Source organism: Cryptomeria japonica, chromosome 1 (genome assembly GCF_030272615.1).
Source record: "Cryptomeria japonica chromosome 1, Sugi_1.0, whole genome shotgun sequence".
NCBI lineage: Eukaryota > Viridiplantae > Streptophyta > Pinopsida > Cupressales > Cupressaceae > Cryptomeria > Cryptomeria japonica.
In genome coordinates this window covers 505,379,323-505,403,971 of record NC_081405.1, presented here as the reverse complement: position 1 = coordinate 505,403,971, position 24,649 = coordinate 505,379,323, and the positions used below count along the sequence as shown (strand labels likewise).

General features: G+C 35.7%; 1 protein-coding gene across 1 annotated transcript in view; it reads left to right on the top strand.

Moving 5' to 3' along the window:
* The first annotated feature begins 828 nt into the window (after positions 1 to 828).
* The window catches only part of LOC131052261 (uncharacterized), a 55,299-nt gene continuing 31,478 nt past the window's right edge, over positions 829 to 24,649 (top strand). Inside the window, exons 1-8 of the mRNA XM_057986887.2 lie at positions 829 to 1,229; positions 19,005 to 19,311; positions 19,404 to 19,511; positions 19,655 to 19,704; positions 19,866 to 19,955; positions 20,098 to 20,181; positions 20,286 to 20,342; positions 20,481 to 20,569. Coding sequence (XP_057842870.2) covers positions 1,159 to 1,229; positions 19,005 to 19,311; positions 19,404 to 19,511; positions 19,655 to 19,704; positions 19,866 to 19,955; positions 20,098 to 20,181; positions 20,286 to 20,342; positions 20,481 to 20,569 — 856 coding nt within the window. The 5' untranslated portion in view covers positions 829 to 1,158. The remainder of the gene's footprint in view (positions 1,230 to 19,004; positions 19,312 to 19,403; positions 19,512 to 19,654; positions 19,705 to 19,865; positions 19,956 to 20,097; positions 20,182 to 20,285; positions 20,343 to 20,480; positions 20,570 to 24,649) is intronic.

Genomic DNA, 24,649 nt, shown 5'->3' with positions numbered 1-24,649 from the left:
GTTTGCTTTTGTTTTGAATCTTGCCTTTCATTCTTTTGTTGAATGTATTTGGACTTACTTTCATTGCAATTTAGCTTTTGTGGCTAGCTAATTTAATTGCTTTGATGTATTCCTAAATTCCTAGTTACAATGACAAGTGTCTAAACTATTTATAGTTAATTAATTTTTCTTATTTTAAAATTTATATAAAATTTAATGTCAAATATTATCATTTATATAAAATTTAATGTCAAATATTATTAACCCTGCTTCACTCATTAAACATATAATAAGTACTATACTAATAACAATTATTTATAAATATTATTTGATTAATTTTTTCTATGTATAAATTTTATATGTCAAATCTTATCAAACATCCTTTGTTAATTGTATATATATTATATTTATGAAACATAAGAAATATTGAGATATTTATTAATAATTTTTTTATATTTCTTAAAATTTTATTTTAAACATTATTTATATTATAATTATAATACTAACAATTATTATCTAATTATACTTATAATATAAAAATAATATTATATTAATAAATCTTATTGATCTAAGTTCCATACCAATTCAATTTTAAATTTGTACAACATTAAATAGATAAATTCTTAAATATATTATAACGATATAAACTAATCATTATATATTATATAAAAATTATCTACATCAAAGAAATAAATATTCTTATTTATATCAAATATGTTTTATTCCTCTGCAACAAGAAACAGCAAAATTCCAAATATAAAATGAAAAAGATGTTATTTTCCAAGTTGACAGGAATTATCTACTGACAACAATAGTCTAAATCTGAAAAAAAACAGCATTCTGTGAAAAAGGACTATAAAATCAGATAAAAGTTGATGAAATACCGCCGTCCTCGTGAAGTACCGACTGAAAAGCTGGCGAACAGCGGGGAGGAACAGCTATTGGCGGTATAAACTCAAGTCAAACAGAAATGGAGTGCGCCACCTGTGATACGGGCAAAGCGGGCCTCACGAGTATCCACTATTTTGGGAGGGCATGGTTGAACTGATGTCGTGGACCCTCAGGGCCTGAAAACGGGGTCTCCAAGTCCATCTCATAAGGTGACCATTTCATATTTAAATCCTACCAATACAAAACAGCGGTAATCTCTGCATATGATTGCCAAGCATATCATTCGAAATGGCACATTCTATACCAATGCAAAGCTTGTCCAGGGAATTCACTTCCTTCAAAAATAGGCGTCATTCCAGGTTTTTTTCCATTTTTTTTAGCACTTCTTGCAGTATTTTTTGATTTTAGTTCTCATCAATAACTGCTGGAAAATCGCTTGAATTTTCAAATCTGTTTTGACAAGTAGAGCGTGCCATGCTTACCAAAATGAGATTCAGAAAACGATGCTGTTAGACGAAAATTTGGGATAAATAAATGCTAAATTTTGAAAGGCTCTGTATCTCTTTGTGTGATCGTAGAAAGCCTACCATAGATCAAGTTGACAACAAGGATCAATACGGATTGATGTACTCCGAATAACATCAATCTTTACTCGTTTAATCTTTGCATCATCATTCCCCATTATTGCCAGGCACAAGTGTGCAGATCATTTGTATTGGTTCGACGGTGCAATAAAGCCAGATGAGTGCAAGAGCATTTAAAGGCCCTCGTTTGGTCTCTTGCCGTAGGATTGCTTTTACGAGTAAAATTACTTAAGGACACTCGCGAATTTTAGGTTTTCCTTACAATAGTTGGGCCAGCTTTCCACTATTTGATACATCAACTTAAACTCGGTCGAAGTGTGACAGTATCATTGTTGCTGTGCTCAGGCTTTGTTTAGCCACGGGCCTAATTAATCGGGGTCGGACAGCGGCCTCATAGCTTTAAATCGTTAATGTTTATTATATCAAAACGATCAGATTATAGGAAATCACCTTTGGATTTTTGTGCCTAAAGAAAAGATGAATGAACTGACTTCAGTCAAATTCCATTTGATTTGTCTTAACATAGCGCACTGTCTATTATTTTAGAACTGGCTATTTCTGGTCTTCTAAGTTTGTATGTTGTTCGTTCTACACTGATCTCAATCAAAAGACCTGAGTGATTAAGTACTAAACAGATTCCCCAAAAATATCAGGGTTTGATACTTATTATCTTAAAACAAGTCACTGCAGGGATTTATTCAGAAATATTTTAAACAGATCAATTAAGGATTGCTCTGTGTTGATCCTCATCTTTTCTTTATAAATTACTGTAAATAACTTGATTTGATTAAACTATTCCATAAGTTACAGAATGTCATAATCCTTGAAGACAGTTACATGGTTCTTGAATAAGATCAGATGAGTTAGGTAGTTCTATCATATTTAGTTTTCCAATAGATTAACAGAAATTCCTCACAGATCCAATTTATTGGAGAAAAGAGCATCTTCAATTGATCAAGCAGCAGGAAGAGGCTAAGATGAATTCTGAATTGTCTTCAGTCTGCAAACAGTCTAAGTAATAAAAGTATCAATTTTGACTAAATTATTTAGGTTATTAAAATTTCTGCTGTGTTCTTTTTGATAGGATATAATACAAATCAAGAAAAATGATTGAAATGTGATATGTCTCCCGTAACATCACCATTGAAATGGTTTCTATAATAGATCACAGGAAGAACGAAATGGTCCTCACTTGGTAAAATGTTCTTCATTTTCAAGATACAATATTATTCGGTGAGCATGTTATGGAACTACATGCAATTTTTAAAGGTCAGACATAGTTGAACAAGTTTTACAGAATTGATGTCATGTTCTCCAGGCTTGATATGATTTTCTCCTTTTGAATTGGTACACTATTGTTTGAAGTGGCATGAAAGAATGTATTGGTATATCCAATGCAAAGGAAAGATTCAGGGGTGCCTACTAAGGGAAGATTCAAGAGTCTGCACAATCCAATAGTGAACCATGACTTTGGTTTAATACAGTACCAAGCTCTTGATATTTATCTTGGTTATTGATGGCTAAGTGACACAGTCCACAAAATCTTGACCCTGTTCTCTTGAGTTAGATTTCCTTCCCCTTTTCATGGTAAGTAATGGGATCGGAATAGGTTTGATTTCAAGATGCCTATGCTAGAAGAAAGGGCACTGATCCTTGCCTACATATTTTGTTGTCTGAAGCCTCAACTAATTTACTTCTCTGAACTTTAATCATTTATTCTGCAGCTAGATCACAACAATCTTGCTGTGTAATGTCCCCTCTTACGAACACTAAAATATATTATCTAAATTGAAACATATTTAGTAATTGAACAATCAAGAGGAATAATAAATTGTTAGATGACTGAGATTGATTATAACTTCCTTAAGTTTCTGATATAAAATCTGATTACAATCCTTTGGTCCCTGCGGAAATGGTAGACGTTGTCTCTGATAATTAATCCCTTAATTTCCCGTGTCTATGGTGTACAGGGGGAGGAATCACCACCTTTAATGGTCTTCTTAGCAATCTGCTATGAATCGAATAAATAACCAAATATACTCTCCAATAATCTGCATTAATGACCCTTGCACTATTTCTTCTTTAAGATCCTCTCACATTGACTCTGATGTAGTTATCAGATCCAGGAACCGGCCTCCCCAAAATTTCCTCAATGCAACACAACTGTAACTGGTCAACAAGGATGTATATTTGTATATGAGATAATTGATCTGCTCTTATATAAGAATGGATAGATTCTGAATCGTATCCTTATAATTCTAATCAAGGATCTGATTGTATATGAAGACAACAAGATCTTTTGTCTCTGCTCGCTTTTTCTTAATATGAGCTTTATAATCCTGCGGTTTGTTTGACGTCTTTCCTGATTAATAGGCTTCATGTGTGTGTCCTTAGCCTTGCAGATGATGGAACCTATACCATCCCCTCTTGGCCTTTCAAAGGCTCCTATGGGCACTACTTGGTCTGAGTTCCGATATTCCCAAAATAACCAAAATCTTGGCCCCCTACCTTGGATAAATTATGAACCTCCTCAAATAGTCATTAAGGGGACATGATGTGAGGAGTTGTATCTCTTCCGATGTCTCTTTCAAACATCTTAACTAATCTTATCATTAATCGCTGGCTTGTAACTCTTCACTTCGAAATTATGAAACACATCTCTTCACACTCCGATCACATCCTTTCAATGTTTAGCAAATCACATCTTATGCGACTATAACTAAATTGCCATTCATTGATTGCTTGATAACTAGAATGAATCAATGCTGATAACAATAATATATCGCTGTTTCCAGTGTTGTTTACTAATGAATTATTTCCAAGTGCCGCTCCCCTTCAACAAGATGCACCCTTCACAAACTTTATCAACTTATTAATGACTGTTCATAGTTTTTGTATCGCGCCTTTGCCTTTATTAATTGCTGCTTTATTGTTTTCAATTGCTTAACAATGGTTAATGCTTTCTTTTTATTAATCACTGCCAAAACTTGTGGCTTATACTATACATGTCGCTGATTAATATAAACAAATTAAATCTTACTTAGCCACTTCTTTCCTGATTATTGTTTATAATTAATATAAACAATTCTAATCGCTACTTTAATGATATACATAATTACTGATTCCCTCATCAAGTCCTTTCTTTGATTAATCTAGAATCTCCATCTTATGAAGTTGCTTCTAATATGTTGGTAGTCGGCCAGATTGCTTTATGTGATTTCATCCTTAATATTATAATAGCTCACCACCCTCCTTTATCAATTTTTGTCTTGTTGCCATGCTCCTCCAGCATCATAGTGGTTATGTGACGAATGCTGCATACGTGGAATACATAGTATGGATTGTTGCATACAAATCCTTATCAACTACATACATGGATCGTTTTATGCAAATACTCTTGTGGATTGCTGCATATAATCTTCAATCACTTCTTCTTTAGAATACCTCTGCACTTTGTTATCCTTTCTAGTAGTCACTCACTTCTTAATCACTGATGATTAATATCATTTTGGAGATGTTTTTAATGAAATCACTGATGCTCTTTAGTTCCCTTTATTACTTCAATGCATAATTACTGTATTTGCTGTATGACCAATGGCTGCTTTTGTATTTGCCTTATCATTGTTCTCCATGATGTCCACATTTATGTGCATTATTAATGTTGTTCTTCCTTTGAAATGAGTCACTGCTCTTTCCTTGTCTTTGTAAAGATAATACAAGGAGCTTTATTTTAATTGTTTGGTTCTAGAGATTTAGCATTTGGATAGGGACATCACAGTCTATCCCTCTTGAATTTGCTTGTCCTCAAGCAATTTTTCTCCTCCTTGTCTTCTTTCTTGGATGAACCTGCTCATAGATTAGTAGTACCAAACATGCAATCATATAAATCAACGTAATGATAAATATTGGAAAGATTACTACTTAGTTTCTATTGCATACATTGCAACTTGGAGGGACTGGCTTCCTTGAGCCCTTTTACCCACTTGAGAGGGACTGGCTTCCTTGAGCCATTTTGCCCAAACTTGAGAGGGACTGGCTTCCTTTAGCTATTTTGTCCAAACTTGAGAGGGACTGGCTTCCTTGAGCCATTTTGTCCAAACTTGAGAGGGATTGGCTTCCTTGAGCCATTTTCGTCCAACTAGGGAGGCACTGGCTTTCTTGAGCCATTCTGTCCACTTGAGAGGGACTGGTTTCCTTAAGCCACGTTACCCAATCTTGAGAGGAACTGACTTCTTTGAGCCATAATTGCCCTACATTTCTTTATACTTGGAAGTAATGGAGACTTCCTTTGAGCCATTTCTACACCAAGCCTAAGAGACTTACTTGCTCTGCTTGGCGGCTTAGGTCAGTCTTTATGCCATTCTCATTCCCTTCTTTGGAAAAAGATGGGAAGCCTATTTTGAGCCATTTCTACACCAAGCTTAAGAGTGGTTGTTCTCTACAACCCTCTTACTCCACTTGGCGGCTCATGTTTTCTGTCCACATTCTCACTTCCCTATCTACTCTTTGGGAAGGAATAGGGCCTTTATTGAGCCATTCCTACACCAAGTATCTACTTGGAGGCCCTTAGCTTAACCTCCATTCTCACTTCCCTCTTTCTTGGTCGTTGTAATCACATTATTTACCTCTTTAAGGTAAGCCCCTTTAAGGTTCTAAATGTTCGAGGATGGACTTTTTCGTGAGTCATTCATCCTGATCATTCTAACTTTTACTCATATGCATTATTAACGCTTATGTAATTCAATTAATGATCTATACATTCTTAAACATAGCTGTCTTTGATGTAACCTTTGGTAAATACGCTTATGATGATCTTCCAATCTGCAACTAGCTCCAATCGCTCTTCCAAGTTTGATGATTAATTTTGCAATTAATTCATTGCCACGGTTGCTATGTCTGATAGAATCAATGATGTCTGTAAATCTGAAAGTGCTGCTTCTGATTTATCTTTTACCCTGCAGGATGGGAGGATCATGCTCTGATACCACTATAGAAGCTTCTCTTTTACAAAGCATATTTCAAATGAGACCCAAGCTGCTCTTTTACAACCACTACAGAAGCTTCTAGACATCTTTAGGTTTTCCCTCTCTTTTTTAATTTAAATTTAAATTGAGGAAATTAATAAGGTGACTTTATTAAAATCTCACTTGAATAACTATTAACATCATTTTATGGCTTTGTTAAATTAATTAAATGATATTACCTTCTAAATACGCTTTTGACGAACAATATTAATAGTCCCCCCTTCCTGAAATTGCTTGCCCTCAAGCAATTGTAGATTAGGATATTGTAGAATCTACTCTCCATCCCAAGTGGCATCCTCCACAGACAAGTCCCTCCTAATAAAGTACTCCTTCATTGTCTTCCTCCTCAACTTCCTCTCAATGACATCCAAAATCTCATAAGGAACCAAAACCAACCAACCTAACTAATCTAATGGTTGTAGCTCTGCTGAAGTAGTAATTTGCTTTCTTAGTGCCTTTGTGAGGCATGATACATGAAACACATTGTGTATCTTTTTACTCTCTGACAGCTCAAGCTCATAAGCCACTTCCCTCACTCTCCTGATTACCCTATAAGGGCCATAGAATCAAGTTTTCAACTTTTCTGCACCGCTTTTCTTCAGTGAAGACAGTTTGTATGGTTGTAACTGCAAAAATACCAAGTCTCCAACCTCAAAGCTATGCTCAATCCTATGTTTGTTTGCATAAATTTTCTTCTGGTTTTGAGCATTCTGTAAATTATCCTTAAGAGATTTAAGGATGTCTTGGCTCTCTTGGATCCTATCTTTGGCTTTGGGAGCCCTCCTATCACCAAAATCCAAATCCAAAAATGATGGAGCATCATAACTATACAACACCTTGAATGGAGACATCCCTATCAACATATGATAGGTAGTGTTATAGCAATGTTCTCCTAAATGCATCCATCTAATCCAAGCTTTTTCCTGCCCTGCAATGTAGTTATGTAAATACCCATTTATTCACAATCTTTGCCTAACCATCTTTTTAAGGGTGATAACTAGTGCTAGGGGTTAACTTTGTGCCATCTAACTTGAATAGTTTATCCTAGAATGCACTAAGGAACCTACTACCCCTATCACTGACTATATTCTTTGGCAATTCATGGAGCCTGAACAACTCCTCAAAAAATAAATCTGCTACATATGGTGTTGTAAGATCCCCTATATAATCTTGCCCAAATTTTCACTTTTCTTAATGAGTAGTTTTGTCAAACACTTTTCTTGCTTATGGTAATTGATTGTTTAAAGTTTTTTTGTTTGTTTTCATTTTATCTTGTAGAGGTACCATTCAACTTTGCAATGCACTCGAACAAATAGATAATGGCAAGAAGGAAGTGTCTCTATTCATAAACCAAGATATGACAAGTTTTACACAATATTATCTGTTACGAGAGCAGAAATATAATGCATCAAAAAAATGAAATTCTGACCATGAGTTGACTGAAATAATATTGCACAGATCTTACATTCGATCTGAAAAGTTTTCTATTACAAAACCTGATTAGTACACGGACATGAACATCAGCGACTCCAAGAATACTATGTTCATTTCATACACAATTTCCAGTATTGAACAACATCAAATAGAATAATGAGTCGCACTTCCCAAGCACACAAATATTGATGAAGCTTTCACACAATATTTCAGTTCTAAAAATACATATTGCAGCACTCAGAAATGTACAATAGCTCCCTTTTCGATGCAAACCAAAGGTTTCCAAACACCTAGCAAATCTCATGCCACAATGACTTGCAATGGGAACTTGGTGTCCAAACCCACAAGAAAGCTTCAAACAAATAACCCACAGTTAAATAGAAGCTTCAATATCAACTCTTCCAATACCAAAATGCTCATCACCTTCAATAAATCTAGATTCATCCAACAAAAACCCTTGTTTCATAACATGGCGTCTAGGCTTAGCTTTCCTGGCAAAACTTTGATCACTACAACAAAATCTGAAATTTCTCTTTTCAAAGACTTCATTAATTTCATACCATAACCATTGAAATATCGATGCAAAATCTAAATGATTCTGCCAATCATTAGCTACGAGCAATCTTTCACCACAGAAATTGATCTTCTCAAGAGGGTTTTCATCCTCTAGAAGCTGAGATTGTCCTCCAAAAGCTGAGATAATCCTCTAGAAGTTGAAGCCTGAGATGAACCAAGTTTGATCTCTAGAACCACAAGGGTTTCAATATGAGAAATAGAATAAACTCAACATACCAAATGAGCTTAGAATTCCCCAATTTATAAGCTTTTTAGGGAAGTTTTGAGAAACTCTATTTAAAAAAAAAAATCACTTTGTTATTTTATTAAGCCTTTTAACTCGAAAAATTGATTTATTTTATTTTGAAAACATTTTTGGCATTGAAGGTCAATTTTAAGCCTCTCATTATTTAAATCTTTTCATACTCTTTCCAACGAGCTATAATATTGAGGTGCTTAATTAATTATTTCAATGAAAATGACAACCTTAGTAAAATTAATTAAATATTGCTCAATAATACACCCAATTAGCAACAATGGTCAAAATGCATTTGGAATTGAAATTTGATTGTGTGTGGGTGATTTTGATGATGAAAGATGCTAAATGGACCCAATTGTGTGACTTACTAAAAATAGACACTCCCTCCAAGAATCTTGGAGCCTAAATCAAAAGTCAGAAATAACATTTGAAAGTGTTGTGCAAATTCACTAAACCATTTGAGCTCACTAACAACATCAAATTACCCCTTTGATCATGTTGACACAAACCTAGAATGTTAGCGACAACTGCATTGCTAGAGACCTAAAAAATGGGGGCATTATAGGTGTCTTATACTCTGATGAAATTGCAAAGAAATGAGAAAATTGGTCAACTGGTCAACCACTACAAAAATTACAATCTCTACCCTGAAACTTTGGTAGTGTAGTTATGAAGTGCATTGATATACTTTCCCACTTTTTCTTTGGAATAGGTAGTGGCTGTAGAAGACTAGTAGGAAAAGTGTGCTCTGACTTAGTTTGTTGACAAGTCATGTGTTCCTTGACATAATGAAAAACATAATCCTTGAAGCCCTTCCAAGAGAACCTCTCTCTGACTTGCCTATAAGTCTTGAAGTAATTAGGATGTCGTGCCAAGGGTGTGTCATGGATGGCTATCAAAATCTTCTCCTTAAGCTTAGACTCAAGACCAAATATATTTTGTTCTTGTAGTAGATGAAATCATCTACCACCTTACATCTGTCATCTTGAATCTTCCCATCCATTATTTCACATGCAAAAGTATTTTTGGAATGTCAACCAAAAGGTGAGACTTTCGATCAGCGAAATTCTCTACTAAAAGCAAAGCAATGAGTTTCTAGGAAAGGGCATCAACAACAATGTTCTTCTTACCCTTAACATATTCTATATCAAAGTCATATGCCTAAATCTTACTAACCCATTTCTATTTCCTCTCATTACGATCCTTTTGCTCTAAAAGTATTTCAAGCTGTTATGATCAATGCTGACAACAAATTTCCAACCTACTAAGTATTGTCTAAATTTTTTTAAGGCATGCATGATGGCAAGCATTTCTTTGTCATATATGGAATAGAGCCTCTCTGCATCCATAAGTTTTCAACTCTCATAAGTGCTGGGGTTCCTATTCTGCATCAATATTGCCCCAATTCCTTTGCTTGATGCATCACATTCTAGTACTAATAAAGGGCTAGATGAAGTCCGATATTGCCAATATTGGACAAGTGCTCATCACCTCCTTGAGTTTATCAAATGCCCGCTTAACCTCGCCTATCCACTTGAAAGCTCCTTTCCTAATGAGATATGTTAGAGGTGCTCCAAGCTACGAAAACCCCTTAACAAACCTCCTATAGTAGTTGCATAGCCCAATGAAGCCTCATAACTCTATGACTATCCGTGGAGGCGGTCAATCAATGATTGCTTGAATCTTCTCTTGATGCACTTGAACTCCCTAAGCATTGATGATGTGACCCAAATAAAAAAATCTTTGTCATTCCAAATTACATTTGGAAGCCTTTTCATATAAAGACTTTGCCTCCATGATACCCAAGACCTCATCCAAGTGTTTCAAGTGATCCTCCAACAATTTGCTATTTATGAGTATGTCATCAAATAATACTAGCAAGAACTTCCACAACTGCTAATTAAATATGTGATTCGTGCAGGATTGAAAGTTGCAGGAGCATTGGAGAACCCAAAGGGCATAACCATAAACTCACAGTGCCCATGATGACGTTTGAAAGCAGTCTTGTGGATGTCTTGTTATTTAACTCTGATTTGGTGGTATCTAGATTTGAGATGTATCTCTAAAAAGTAAACTGCACCATGTAGCTCATTAATCTTGGGAATGTGGTATCTCATGTTGATCGTTTTCTTATTTAGGGCACAATAGTTAATGTGCATTCTCAGGTTCCCGTCCTTCTTCACCAAGACACAAAAGAAGCAAAGGGACTTGAACTAGGTTGGATGTGTCCCATATCTAATTATTCCTTGATGGGTTTTCAATTTCATCTTTGAACTTATTGGGGTACTTGTAAGGGGTAGTGATAGTTGCTTTAGATCCTTCCTCCAACTCAATTGTATTCTCAAATTCTTTGTCCAAAGGCCTCCTTGGAGGGATCTCATTGAAAACCAAACTTTGTTTATCCAAAACTATCTGAATGTCATCCTAATAGTGCTTAGGTTTGTCATTATAAACCTTAGAATATATCAAGCATTGGGTAGCCCAAGCAACATCACCATGTCTGAAAATGCTTTCCATCCTATTAACTAATACAATCTTGGGAGCACCATTGGACATTCCTCTTAAGACAATCTTTTTGCTATCAACCTTGAATTGGAACCCCATTGTTTGAAAGCTTTTAGAATATTTTTCAAGGGAGTGTAACTATTGAATGCCCAAAATAGCATTATTATCTCCAAGTCAACCATATAGAAGTCATCAGTAATTGTGTAGTTTCCTAGAGTGGTACTTAACTATGGGACCTTCTATAAGCATGCAATTTGATATCCATCTGCCACCATAACATTAAATCTCATGTTCCATAGTTTGAAGTCCTTTCCTAGCAATCTATGCAAAGTCTATGAAATTCTGATTAGCACCACTATCAATTAGCATTGTAATTCATTGCCCTTGTAATACTCCGCACTTTGAAAGAGTTGAGTTCTAGTGTATCCAACATAGTGGCAATAGTACCACCTTTCACCCCCTTAGGTGATGATCTATCATCTCCCAACTGCTCTCATCATTTGAATCACCGTGCTCACTGCCTTGAAGGTGTTCTAACTTCTCCTCTTCCTCATTATTAGAAACCACCTCAATATAATGTACCTTTCCCTTTTCAAGACATCTATGTCCTAGTTCCCATGGTTCCTTGCAACTAAAACACAATCTCTTTCTACACAACTCATTTTTAGCTTCATCATCTAATTTGTCCTTCTAAGGCCACTTCTTGTTAAAAGGCTTTTCATCCTTGCCAATTTGAAATGAAGATCCTTTGGACTGAAATTTATTCTTACCGGTAGCAAAACCCATGTCTCTAGCCTTCTCGATGGATTCTCGAAGAGTGTTAGGGCTAAGCGCTTTTATCCATCCCCTTAGAGGGTCCATCAATCTATCCATAAATAGCACAATCAATCTTCTTTCTGATATGTCAATAACTAACATGGATAGCCTCTTGAAATCAGTAATGTAATTGTCCACTTCGTTTCGACTGAGCTAACTCCTTCAAATGTAATTTAGGATCCTTCTTATCAAACCTGTCAATTAGTGTCTCAATAAACTCTGTATAAGATGTATTATGAGTGTGCCCCATTGTGATCATTCCATGATGCAACTATTCACGTGCAACTCCAAGGTGAATAGCAACACATTTTATAGCTTCTTCTTCAAGCATGGAGCTAAGTCGGAAGTAAGTATCTACCTTTCGAACCCATGCTTTTGTTGTAGTCTTATCAGATCCATCAAAGAAAAGAAGGCTAAGTTTTTGTTGACGTGTATTTTGTACACTATCAAACACAGAATAAAATACCCAAGGGTACCTTATCCTCTCTTGAGTAAAGCCTCTGATTGCTGAAGATATTGCGCAAAAGGATCAATCAGGATGACTCCAAGGTTCTTCGTTGTAGGATCTCTACGTGTGGACAAGCTCTTTGTGGTATGATGTGATTTGCTGGAATCACAAGGGGACTTACATTTGATGATTGAACGTCTGATCTGCTTTGCTGGAACACAGGATTTTCACTAGCTTAGATTTGAAAAAATGGAAAAAAGATGAGGGTAAGGAAAGAATCTAATCCTAATACTAAGAATGTAAGAGCAATGAATGATCTTTGATGAAATTCTAACTAGGTCTTGTTTTGACATCACAGGACCATCTCCACAAGGCTAGTGCGATCTTCGAAGGAAAGCTTTATGATGTTCAAATCATCACTGCAGGCATAGACACCATCACGCTGATGCATATCAATGAAGAAGCGATAATTGAAGTTAGGCTTAAGCTGAACGATTCCAGTTGACTACGCAAGGCAAGTCTGCAATCAACAAACTGCTAGTAGTATGGATATACGAATTTCACCATCAATCAAGCACATTTCTTCCACTCATCTAATAACATGAAATCAAATATGAGAAGTATAAAGACCATTCAAATTGTCGAATCGACCCATAAATTTCACCATTTCTTCAATGAAGTTACAAGTCTTTTACAACAACATCTTGGCAACAATCTTTGCCTTCTCTCTCTACTCTACTCTAATTGCTATTCTAATTATTTTCAACTCTCTAACTATTCTATTTTTGCCTTCTAACTGCTTCCTATATCCTTCTAACTGCCTTTACAAATGAAATGCCAGGGCTTATATAGTGCCCTCAATACAATTCGATGGCTTAGATCGATTTGAGATCAATGGCCAAGATTCAACAATGAAAACCCTAATTAGGGTTTGTTACAACCATTACATTACATTTAATGCTTGACCAATGATAAAATTGTATTGCTTGGACACATGTCCTCTCTGGAAAATTCCACCAATGAATAGCCGGGGTAGGTACATCGAAGTATGTGTCACCTCCCATGAGTTAGGTACATTGAATCTGGACATGCTGAGGTGGACCACACTAACTGGAGAAGTGATGACTAGGATGCCACCTCATTTGACACTTGGTTGATACTCAATTTGGTAACGTTGAGAAGTTAGCCTTAATTAATTCTTCTGGAACTATCTGCTTCTTCAACGAACCCTTTGCTTTGACTTCTTGTGTCCTTGATTTGCAGGATGATGATGTACCTCGCCTTGGAATGCTGGATTGGAAGAGGTTGCACTTATCCTGATGATGCTAGATCAAAGAAAGTCATCCTTGTCGATGCTAGGCTGGAGGAGGTCGCCCTTGTCCTTGCTTGATCGTCCTTGATGAGAACCTGCCGACTTGTAGATCCTCCGGGCTTGGGAGTCACCATCTTGATACCTACACAACATTTCAAAATTAGTAATATATCTTGAAATCTAAAAATTAAACTTTAAAAGGACGATTCAAGATTTTAATTAGGAAACTTCATGATAAATCTTGAGTTATCATTTCCTAATTAATCATGCAATACTTAGACTTTTCTTAAAAATGTCTGAAAAAAATCAAACCTTGAACAAGGGTGTCAAGATGATTTCGCCATACCTCCTCTTGAGAATTAACTCTAAGAAATGATGTAAAAAAATAGATGAATTTTGCTAGGCAAAGTGTAGATCAAAGCTCTCCCTTGGATAAAATGCACCTCCTTTAGCTTGGAAAAGAACTCCACCTTCCTCTTCAAAAATCTGGAAATTTGCCTTCAAATGTCTTCAAAAATCTGGAAATTATCCTCCAAACTAGCAAGAAATATGCCTCTCCAATAGCCTTCAAGATGAATTTCGCCCTCCACTAGCTTCTCCACACTTAGTAGAAATTCGCTCCACTTCTCTGGATTTCGCTCCTCAAATTGCTCTCCAATTTCGTACTTGAAAGGATGATTGAATGATTTGAATTGTGAAACAACACCCCCAATATATAGAGCGCTCACCTTCCACTTACCCCTGAGGCCGACCTAGCAAAATAGGCCAAAAAAATAAATAAAATTAAAAAGGAAGAGGCCGACTTAGCAAATAAAAGGTGAAATAATAAATAAAACCTCAAAAGGAGTAGGCCGACCTAGCAAATAATGCCTTGTGCGCTCAACTTTTAATTTTTTATTTCACAAAAATTAATTTTAAATGCCTTTATAATAGAAATTCGATTTTATTTTTTTGAGGCCCAAAATTAATTTATCAAATGCCAATTTAATTAATTTTTTCAAATATTCCAAAGTTAGCACATTTTGTTGAATTTCAAGGAATGTCAATGTTCAATTAATGCAAAAAATGAAGGATATCATCAATTTTGCCCTGGACCCTTGGTGAAGGCCAGGAGCGATTTTTCAATCTAGACCTTGCATATCTCCCTTTTTCGTCCAAAACTTCATCTAGGCATTTAAATGGTACTTTTAACTGGAGCTTCGAGTTTAATTTTATTTGATCTCTAGAAGGGAAGTGCTTTAGGACATTTTCGCCCTGGTCCCTTGGTGAGGGACAGGAGCGATTTTGCAATCATGAGCTCATTTATGCTTTGCTAACTTTCAAAATTATCTTCAATAGATCGATTACGTCCTCCTCCATTCATTCCAAACATGAAACTCGCTTTTCCTTTGCCAGAAACTTGTCTTGTAAGAAAATCGCTTTGGTTCTTTGTTGAGGGACAGGAGCTTCCTTTGAAAATCGCCCTGGTCCCTTGGTGAGGGACAGGAGCAATTTAGTCACTTAGGTTGATTCTCTCCTTTGTAGGCCACCCAAGTTATATCCAACGAGTAAAACATACTTCCCTTGACCTCTTCAAATCGCGAAATCACTTAAATCTTGCGAGGATAATGCAAAATTGGAATTCAAGCTCCGGTCCTTCAGTGAGGGACAGGAGCGATTTTTGTCCTTAAGGCCAAATCTCTTCACTTTTTACATCGAAATTTTTTTGCTAGGGAAGATATCATCCTTCTACAGGCCATGAACAAGAACCGAAGTCTAAACAAGGTCTAAAAATGTGTATATGAATAAAATCGCTCTGGTCCTTCAGAGAGGGACAGGAGCACTTTTACCTTTCTAGACAAAAAGTCCATCATTTCATCGTCTTTGATCAAGTCTGGATGCTCTATCACGTTCATTTTGTCCTCCATCATGCCTTTGATGTCTCAATTTGTCCAAACAAGGTCAGGAATGAATCCACTAAGCCTTTTCGCTCTGGACCCTTGGTGAGGGACAGGAGCGATTCACCTTGGACCCTTGGAGAGGGACAGGAGCGCTTTTCGCTCTGGATCCTCAGTGAAGGACAGGAGCGAAATTTGACTTTTTGAACTCTCTATCAGGATAATTTTTATGGAATATAACATTTAAGTATAAGTGACATTTACTTTAAGTTATATTCCATATATACTTTCAGGATGTTTGAGAGTGGTTTCAGACCTCCAGGAGTTATATTGCAAAATCTAGTTTTTTGAGGTTTTTCAGTTTCCAGACTTAGTCAAATTTCAGGATCAGGACATTCCAGACTTAGCCAAATTTCAGGATCAAGACTTCACTCAAGCCGGACTTGCTATCCATGTGATCCCCTTGGCGACACTCAAAATGCAAAGGCTAACTGACAAAACCCTAAAAAACTTAAAAAGACAAACCCTAAAAAGCAAAAAACCAAGGGTCCCCATTTGCAATGGGGCGATGTGTGAAAACGTTACAACAGTTTTCCAATCTTACTCCACAAATCATTGTTATGATCTCTATTCCCCTATTAGGAATAAGCTTCATTCTAAGATCCATATAATCTTGAAGAGATGTTTGGGCCTGCATCCACTCAGTCTTGTCTGAAATAATCTTGGAAATCACTTAATGAGGGCTCATTTCCAGCTTGTAGCTGGATTCTAGGTGGAAAGATTGGCATCAAAGGTCTAGAATTAGCTGTTTCAATATGTTGATTTTCTGCCCTGTTATTCACCGAATTGTCACCCTGACCATTATTTTGTCCATTGTTTCCACCATTGTTATTGTTGTTGTTGTTGATTGTGTTTTGAGCCAACATTTCCAACAACTATCCCATGCATTGATTTGTTGTATGCTGTTAAATAATAAAGTTATTTAGAAGGTCTCTTGTAGGGTCTCCTCCTGCACCTCTCTCACCCATATTCTCTTCTCTCTGCTCACTACCATTTATAATAGAGTTTGGATTGTTTGCACCACTACTTGATGATGAACCTTGGTGAACTCCCAATATACTGGAAATAGTTTCACCTTCTAGTACTTGAGTGGGCTGCCATTGTGGTCTCCATAGTTCTCTGTTATAATATCTCCATTCTCTTTCACTCATAAACACAAGTTGGCAGGAAACCAGATTTGATACCACTGGAATATCTTTGCTATGTTTATCTTGAATTTTAACCACAATAATATTTTTTGCTGTTATGTTTAAGATGTGCATGTTTAACATATTTGTTTTTTGTGTGTTTTCATTCATAGAACGCATTGACATTCATAAATAAACAATAGAGAAAGAGCACAAGATTTGTAATTCAATGCCAAGAGTGATAACAACAGACACAAATAATTTATTTATCTTTATTATTGAAATACTCAATATGAAGCTGATAATATTTCCTGAATTACATTACAATGGTCCCAAAATATACATATATGGAAAGGATTTGCTGAAAGCAAAAATAATTAGATTGCACCTTATTCTTTCCCACGCTCATCAACACTAACCCATAACAAGGAAGAATCGATGTACAAATATAGTGCCTTATTGCTTTCCCATGCACAATAGAAATGAACAACAGGAAGGGTTGATGCAATGATTTATGCCTGTATTTAGAGGCACTATGCATTTAGAAGAAAAAACATAGACCAAGCCACCCTTGGAACAAGCAAACTCCTTACATCTAGTGGGAAAAGATATCCATTCGAACCAAGAAGGGAATCTATGCCATGACAAGAGCTGTGCATCCAAGCAAGAAACAACGACAAATCATAATATTGTTCATGCCAATAAAGAGGAAGCCCGTGCCAAGTAAACCTCCACTCAAATAAGGAACCCACACTGATAAGGGAGGCCCACATGAGAATGTGAAGGTCCGTGCTCAAGGAATATTTCAAACCAATATTAATACGAAGCTATCCCTCCTTCAAGCCTCACATCCCAGCTGTCCACTCCATCTTTTTATTCTAATAGCTTAAGAAATGTCTCCAACTTGGCATCTACAACCAAAATACTGTTGCAATAAATTTAGAAACTCCAGCAAATTTGTCTCCATAGGAGAGTTTACAAATTTGATAAAAACCATTGAATGAGCATTGTGAAATACCTGAGTGATATCTCTAACTTTGGCTAGGGTAGATAGTCTCACTATTGAAACCAACAATCCCTTAGGGTTTCCGTCCTAGGGTTACAACTCCAAGAAGCTCATTAATATCAAATGAGTAAATAACCAAGCATATCTCAAATGAGGCCCAAGCTGCTCTTTTATAACCATCAAAGAAGCTTCTAGACACCTTTTAGGTTTTCCCTCTCTTTTTTAATTTAAATTTGAGCTGAGGGAATTAATAAAACGACTTTATTAAAATCTCAGTTAAATAACCTTTACTTTATAAAGTTAAATTAATCAAATAAAGTTACCCTTATAGTTTGGTTTTGACAGATAATATAAAATAATAAAAATTTAATCTAATAATTTATCTTAATCCCAACTATAGTCTATGGGAATCAAATAGGCTAATAAGTCCTCCTGGAGTGACTATGCAGAAGGGGACATTACACCACTCCTTGCTGAAAACCCCTTGGTTTGTTGAGAATATAACAATCTTCTCCTTTATTTTGTACTTGTGTAGGCTCGTTAACTTGTGGATAAAGAAGATAGTAGTTACCATCTATCTCTCATTATAATTGCACCGCTCAGAATGCCAACTGTTGCATCACTTGAACCCTATCTAGATGAAGAGCTCAATATAGCATTCTTCAAAAGAGAGAAATAGAATGATAGTTAGGGGAATATTAACCAGCAACTAACTGCTAGAGGGGCCTGCAATCTGCGATTGATGGTGCAAAGGGTATGCACCATTCCCCCTGCTCTCAGCTGCCATGATAAATTATACTTTTCTGCATTTCCTCTATTTAGTTATTTAGTGTAGCTGAACAACTTTTCCATTTTCTCCATCAAATATAAGGATTTTCCATGTATTTAACATAATTTGTTGAATAATTGTGAATCAAAATAATTAAAGTGGCTTATGAACATTATTACTTGCATCTTTACTGTTTCCCCACCTTTTCATTGTTTTTTGACAATCGTATTGAATTTAAACTCCCATTGCCTAATTAGTCGCTGTATATATTCAGTAATTTAAACATTCATTCATTTGAGCTAAAAGATGGTTTGTGTGCACCATATATAGCTCTGACTTGATCTTCTTTTGGTTGAAGCAAACTTGGAAGCCTCAAGGATCAGAATCCATTAGAAGTGTGTGTTCAAACCCTGGATGAGCCAGCAGTTGACCAAGCTGAGGGATATAATTCTTCTAGTGAAAAGAAGTTTACCCGTTCCCAAACACTGCTTATATCTCCCAGTGGTCAATGCTGTCCAGTTGTTGAAAATGAAGAGGAATCAATGCAACAGCTGGACTTTAACCTCCAGCAGAGGGTAATAGAATCTGATATTGGAAACTTGACTATTAAAAGGTTTCTGAAGCTGAAGAGAAAAAGAAAGGATAAGATCATACATGCAAATGAGGTATTTCTTGAATCAACCTGCACTTCTTTATGTCTGCTGCAATTACAAGCTCCTATATTTTACTATTTAGTACATTTGGCTTTGGGATGTAGGACGTCCTGTCCAATTACCATGATTCTTATCTCTATGGAAAAGTAGTGCCAACAATTAAAGTTCGTGCTGCTATTCGAGGTGGAAAATGGAGTCCTCTCCTTATGTGGGTTAGTGTCAGGATTTTATTGATTATAGTTTCCTTCTATTGGCTTTAGATATTTTATACTTGCATTATAATCATTTGACTATATATTGAGGATAGGCTTCTGTTGTCATTTCCAGTTTATCACACTTGTGGGCTTTTCTGCAGGTGGAATCTTTCGCAGCTCTCATACTTATTGCCCTTTATGTGAGGTCAACGTATGTGTTTTTGAATTTCTAGAAAATTCTGTTCTGATGCATATATCTTTCATAAAGGCATTATTTGATAAAAGGAAAAAAAATCAGTTAGCCTTGAGTTCAATCTATTCTTTAGATACTGTTATTATTCCTGGGGACTTGATATAAGTGATTTCTGACAGATACACTTCAGAGTTTCATCATTCAATTAAAGTCTTAAGGATCACATGTGCTTCTTTCTTTGTGGTGGACTACTTAGTGAAACTCTACAGGTGAGAAATGGGATTTTACTTGTCAGCTACTTTTATGCCCACCGGATAACTGGGATTCTATATTCACAGGATTGTAAACCTTTATATTAGAAAGATTTGTCATGTGGATGAAATGACGTATCTGTTTCTCCTCTTGTGGCAGTGCACCTGTTCGACTTTACTATATCGTATCATTTGCAGGCATAATTGACCTGATCAGTGCTCTTCCCTTTCTCATAATATGGAGGTTCGTCATAATACTTCCTAGATACCAAATTTCAATAAACTCACCTTTTCCAAATATTGACAAGAAAAAGTGAAGTAGCTACAATTGCTTTTCTTTTGTTGCAGTCGATGGAAACAAGATGACGCTATTCCACAACTTATATTGGTTTTACGCTTCTTAAGGTGCATACGCTCTCTTGATTATTTGAGATCCAATCAATGAAACAAGTACAAGCTTGCACATGATTGCTTTGGTAGATAAGTAAACTGAAAGACCAGTTGATTTTGTTCTGATCAATGCTTTATTTAATTGGTGTCCAGAATTTTCCCTCCGTTGGCATCCATTGTGTTTGCAAGGAATACCATTGGACAACAAATATTTCTTCTTACTGTATATACATTTGGAGCTGGTAAGTTTATCACATTTTTCCAAGTTATTGTTTATTTTACTGAACATTCTCGAGCTTTCATCTTGGCTTCTTAATCACATCACTTTGGTTATCCTTTGCTTCAATGGCTAGGTGTCTAAACGTATGTGTGATGCTTGATTTGATTTATTCAGGGATTTGATAAGATCTTCAGCAAGGCTGAGACATATTTGGAATGCTAGTTTCCTCCTTTTTCTTCCAAGTATTGAACTTGTAGTTTTGAGCATGTATTCTATAGTGCTCCTCTCTTCCTGATTTGCATGAGTGGTAAAGATATTCCAGGATGTTTTCCTGGCAGGAAAATATTTACAATATTAATAATGACAAATGACCTTCCAATATGAGAAAATAGGCCAGACCATAGTTCAATAACCCAGACTTGGCTAAAACTTGGGAGAAAAAAAAATTGACTCAGACTTGGCTAAAACCTGGGAGAAAAAATATTTGACTCAGACTCTCAGCAAAAATATTGGTAAATGAAATAAATTCATAAGTATAGAAAACAAATTTAAATGCTGTAATGTCCCCACTTTGAAATATAATTTAATAATGAATAATAATAACAAATTTAAAATATAAAAGACTAAAAAATAAAAAATAAATTAAAATATGAAAGAATATAATTAAATCTAATTAAAATTTGATTAAAGTTAATGAATGGTCAAAAGGCATGAAATGAGAAGTTGTGACTCCCCCAAATATGAGGTATAAAAGGGAGAAGAGAACTCATTTGAAAGGGGGATAATTTGGAAATCAAAAGTGCAGATCTGATTGTGAAAGGTTGTGTCCCTTTCAAAGGGCAGAAATAATGAAGAATTGCACTCTTTCAAAGGGTGCTAATGGTGGAAAGGGTGTCTCTTGCCAAAGGGCATGCATGATGAAGAGGTGCGACCTCTCCCTCACGTTGAGAGAGATAAAGGAAAGGAATCAAAAGCATTCAGTGACAACACCATCAATCAGATCAGATCAGAACTGTTATTAAATTAGAAGCAGTAATATCCTTGTTCTTGGTGGTATGCATGGGGATGTGCTTAATATATGAAGCCTGATAATGTTCTTATGCAGAATTTAATAGTAATATTAATATCGACTACGATATGTATGACAGTCATACTTACTTTCATATGCATTCATAATACATTAGAAGTTAGCGTACTAATAGCCCATTCCTTAATCATTTGCTATTGCCCCTCATGAGGATAGGTTGGTTTTGTTAGGGAGAGGCAGAGTAATACTTCACAAGATAGTTAAGCTCAAGATGGGATATGGATGAAGCCTTGAAACCTTGAAGGAGCCTGCTTGTAAACTGGTTTCCAAGCGCCCTATGGCAAGTAATTCCCCATCCTCCGTAACTGTCAAATGTATTATGAATTTTAATTGTTCCTTAATTTTAATAATCTGATTTAAGACATAATAATGGATAGCGATGTATGTTAATCATTGGGAATTGGCAGCCTCCTAGTAGGGGACATTACAAATACTCCATGAGAAGCATAAAGAATGGATTAGGGAACACACAGCATATTTTGATTATTAATTTGTCATGAATCAATGGCTAAATATTTTATATGATTCATATATTTCAAAAGGGTCAAATTTCAAAATTTCAAATACTGGTAATTATCCAACCACAGTTCACAACCTCTTCTTTTCCCTCCTAGTAATATGCAGCCTCAAACTAGAAGGTAAATCTGGCTCATTCTTTCCAGGAATGAATAGACCCTCAAGTATGTTGTCTTTCTGCTGCTTCTGTCTCCAATTCAGCAAGATCTTCATTAGTGAACATTATACCCTCATATTTGGCATTCTAGTTTGAATATTGATCAATGTCCTTTAAGTCAATGGCATGATGAGATTCCTTCCCCTCCACCTTTATGGTGTGAAGGTTAAGGTTGCATTGGATGAAGACAATGTCACCGAGGCATGCTTGGGCCAATTTATTTCTATTCTTGATGTTAATTCTCTCAAATAGGTTCTAATTGTGTTCACATCTACAAGTTCTATAGGGATAGTGCAAAAAACAGATGGCTAGCCTTTGAAGACTTGATGTTCAAACACCATAATCTGCCCATGACAAATTTACAAATAATACATTTGATACATAATAAGTATTAAGGTAAAATTACATTTATCAAAGAAGTGTGTGATTAAAGGGCTCAATTACTTTGACTAGCTATTGGATTGTCCTCCTTTGATTGGATACAAATGAAGAAAAGAGGCTTCCCACCACAACCTTGTAGACCTACAACTCATCTAGAATTGTATCTCTAAGGTTTTCTTTGGGTGTCGTGCTCTCTATGCATGTGGTAAGGCCTGCCATAACTTTCTTATTAGGAAAATAAAAATATGGGGTTTAAGTAGTATCCATGGCATGTATTGGTTGTTGAGTTGGTAGGTCCTTTTGTGATAAATAAGTTGATAAAGGACTTCATAAATTCTTTCTTCACCCCATAGTAATTCAATAAGGCCACCTTGGCCTTATCCATGGCTTGTTTAGATAACCCATCAACCAAACACAGAATCTTTACCAAAGGCTTCATTAATTAAAACTTTAAAAATAAAAATTAAATTATAGAAAATTTAAAAAATAATAAATGAATATTTGTAAATCATAATTTTGAAAGTTACCTTGCATACCTCTTTTGTGCTCCTGGTAAACACATCATCAAATACTACCATGACGATCTTCTCCCTTTTCTTTTTGGAATATGAAGATTCCCATCATCTGTTGCTTACAAGCACCTTAACAAGAGAAGGTAATGCCCTTGCAATGCTTTGCCAAATGATAAGCTTTGTTATGAATCATGTGATCCCTGATTGCAAAAAGTCCCTGCCTCTAATTTTCTTTCTTATCAAGCTAAGCACCGAATTCAATAATGTTTCTAGCAGCTTTAACCACACTTTTGATCCACCCAATCTCCTTAATGTCCTCAAGCATTAAATCAATGCAATGGACAACACAAGGGCAACAAAAATGGTGGAATGTCTCTCCTAAGGAAATCTCCTCATGGCTACATATGCAGTTGCATTGTCAATTGGAATTTGGACAATGTTCTCCAGCCCAAATGTCTTGGACCACCACTTTTAACAAATTGTACAAAGTATTTTTATTCTTTATTTCATGTTAGGCATACATTATTGTTGCACTCCAAGCCACTAGAAAGTTATTGGATTCTTGTTCTTATCCTTTGTCCACCCATCAGATAAAATGCTGCAAACCTTTTTCTTCCATATTTTTTTGTTCTATTACAACTTGTGTATTTTTAATGACTTCCTTTAATAATGACCTGCTAAAATTACGTGCAGTTGGTGTCTTGAACCTTGTGTTGGCAATGCATCTCAATATGGTTAGCTTGTCACATTAAATGGTATATTATTAGATTATCAAAAATTATAGTTGCCATCCTTGCCTCATGATGCTTATCTTGGTTCCAAGAAATACCTTCAAGCAAAGGTTGTCCACATGGAACATTCTAAAGAATGAAGAAGCTTGTCGGGAATTCACGACCTAAACTCTATTCGGCATGAGTGGAAGAATGCTGAACTAATGGGCCAATGAAAGAATCTCTCATTGAATCAGGAGTGGTCATGGAATTTATTATTAATGCAACCACTTCCCTTATCCTCTTCCTTTCAGTTTTTTTGTCATAATTAGAAATTAGGGCAATCATTTCTTGTTGCACTTGTTTTTTCACTTGGCTACACAATTGGACATCTTGGCCAACAATTTAAGAAAGATGGTATTTTATGCAATTGATACTTACTCTCATAATGAAACACACAATAGTTGCAAGTCATTATTCCCTTTGATTGTGTCTAATGTGCCATGCTTCCATGCAGGGTCCTTTCTTGCATTGCACATGGTAGAGAATCTAGACTCTCAACATTAAAATGAAGAAAGTAAGAAGCAAAACTTTGAAATAGGAAAGAAAAAGAATCAAAATCCAAAGCATAACCTTTTCAAATTCCAGTTTGATTGTCTATATATCTTTCCAAACAATTGACAAGAAATTCACACCACTAAAATCCAAGTTGTTAAAGACAAATATGATAAAAATTAGG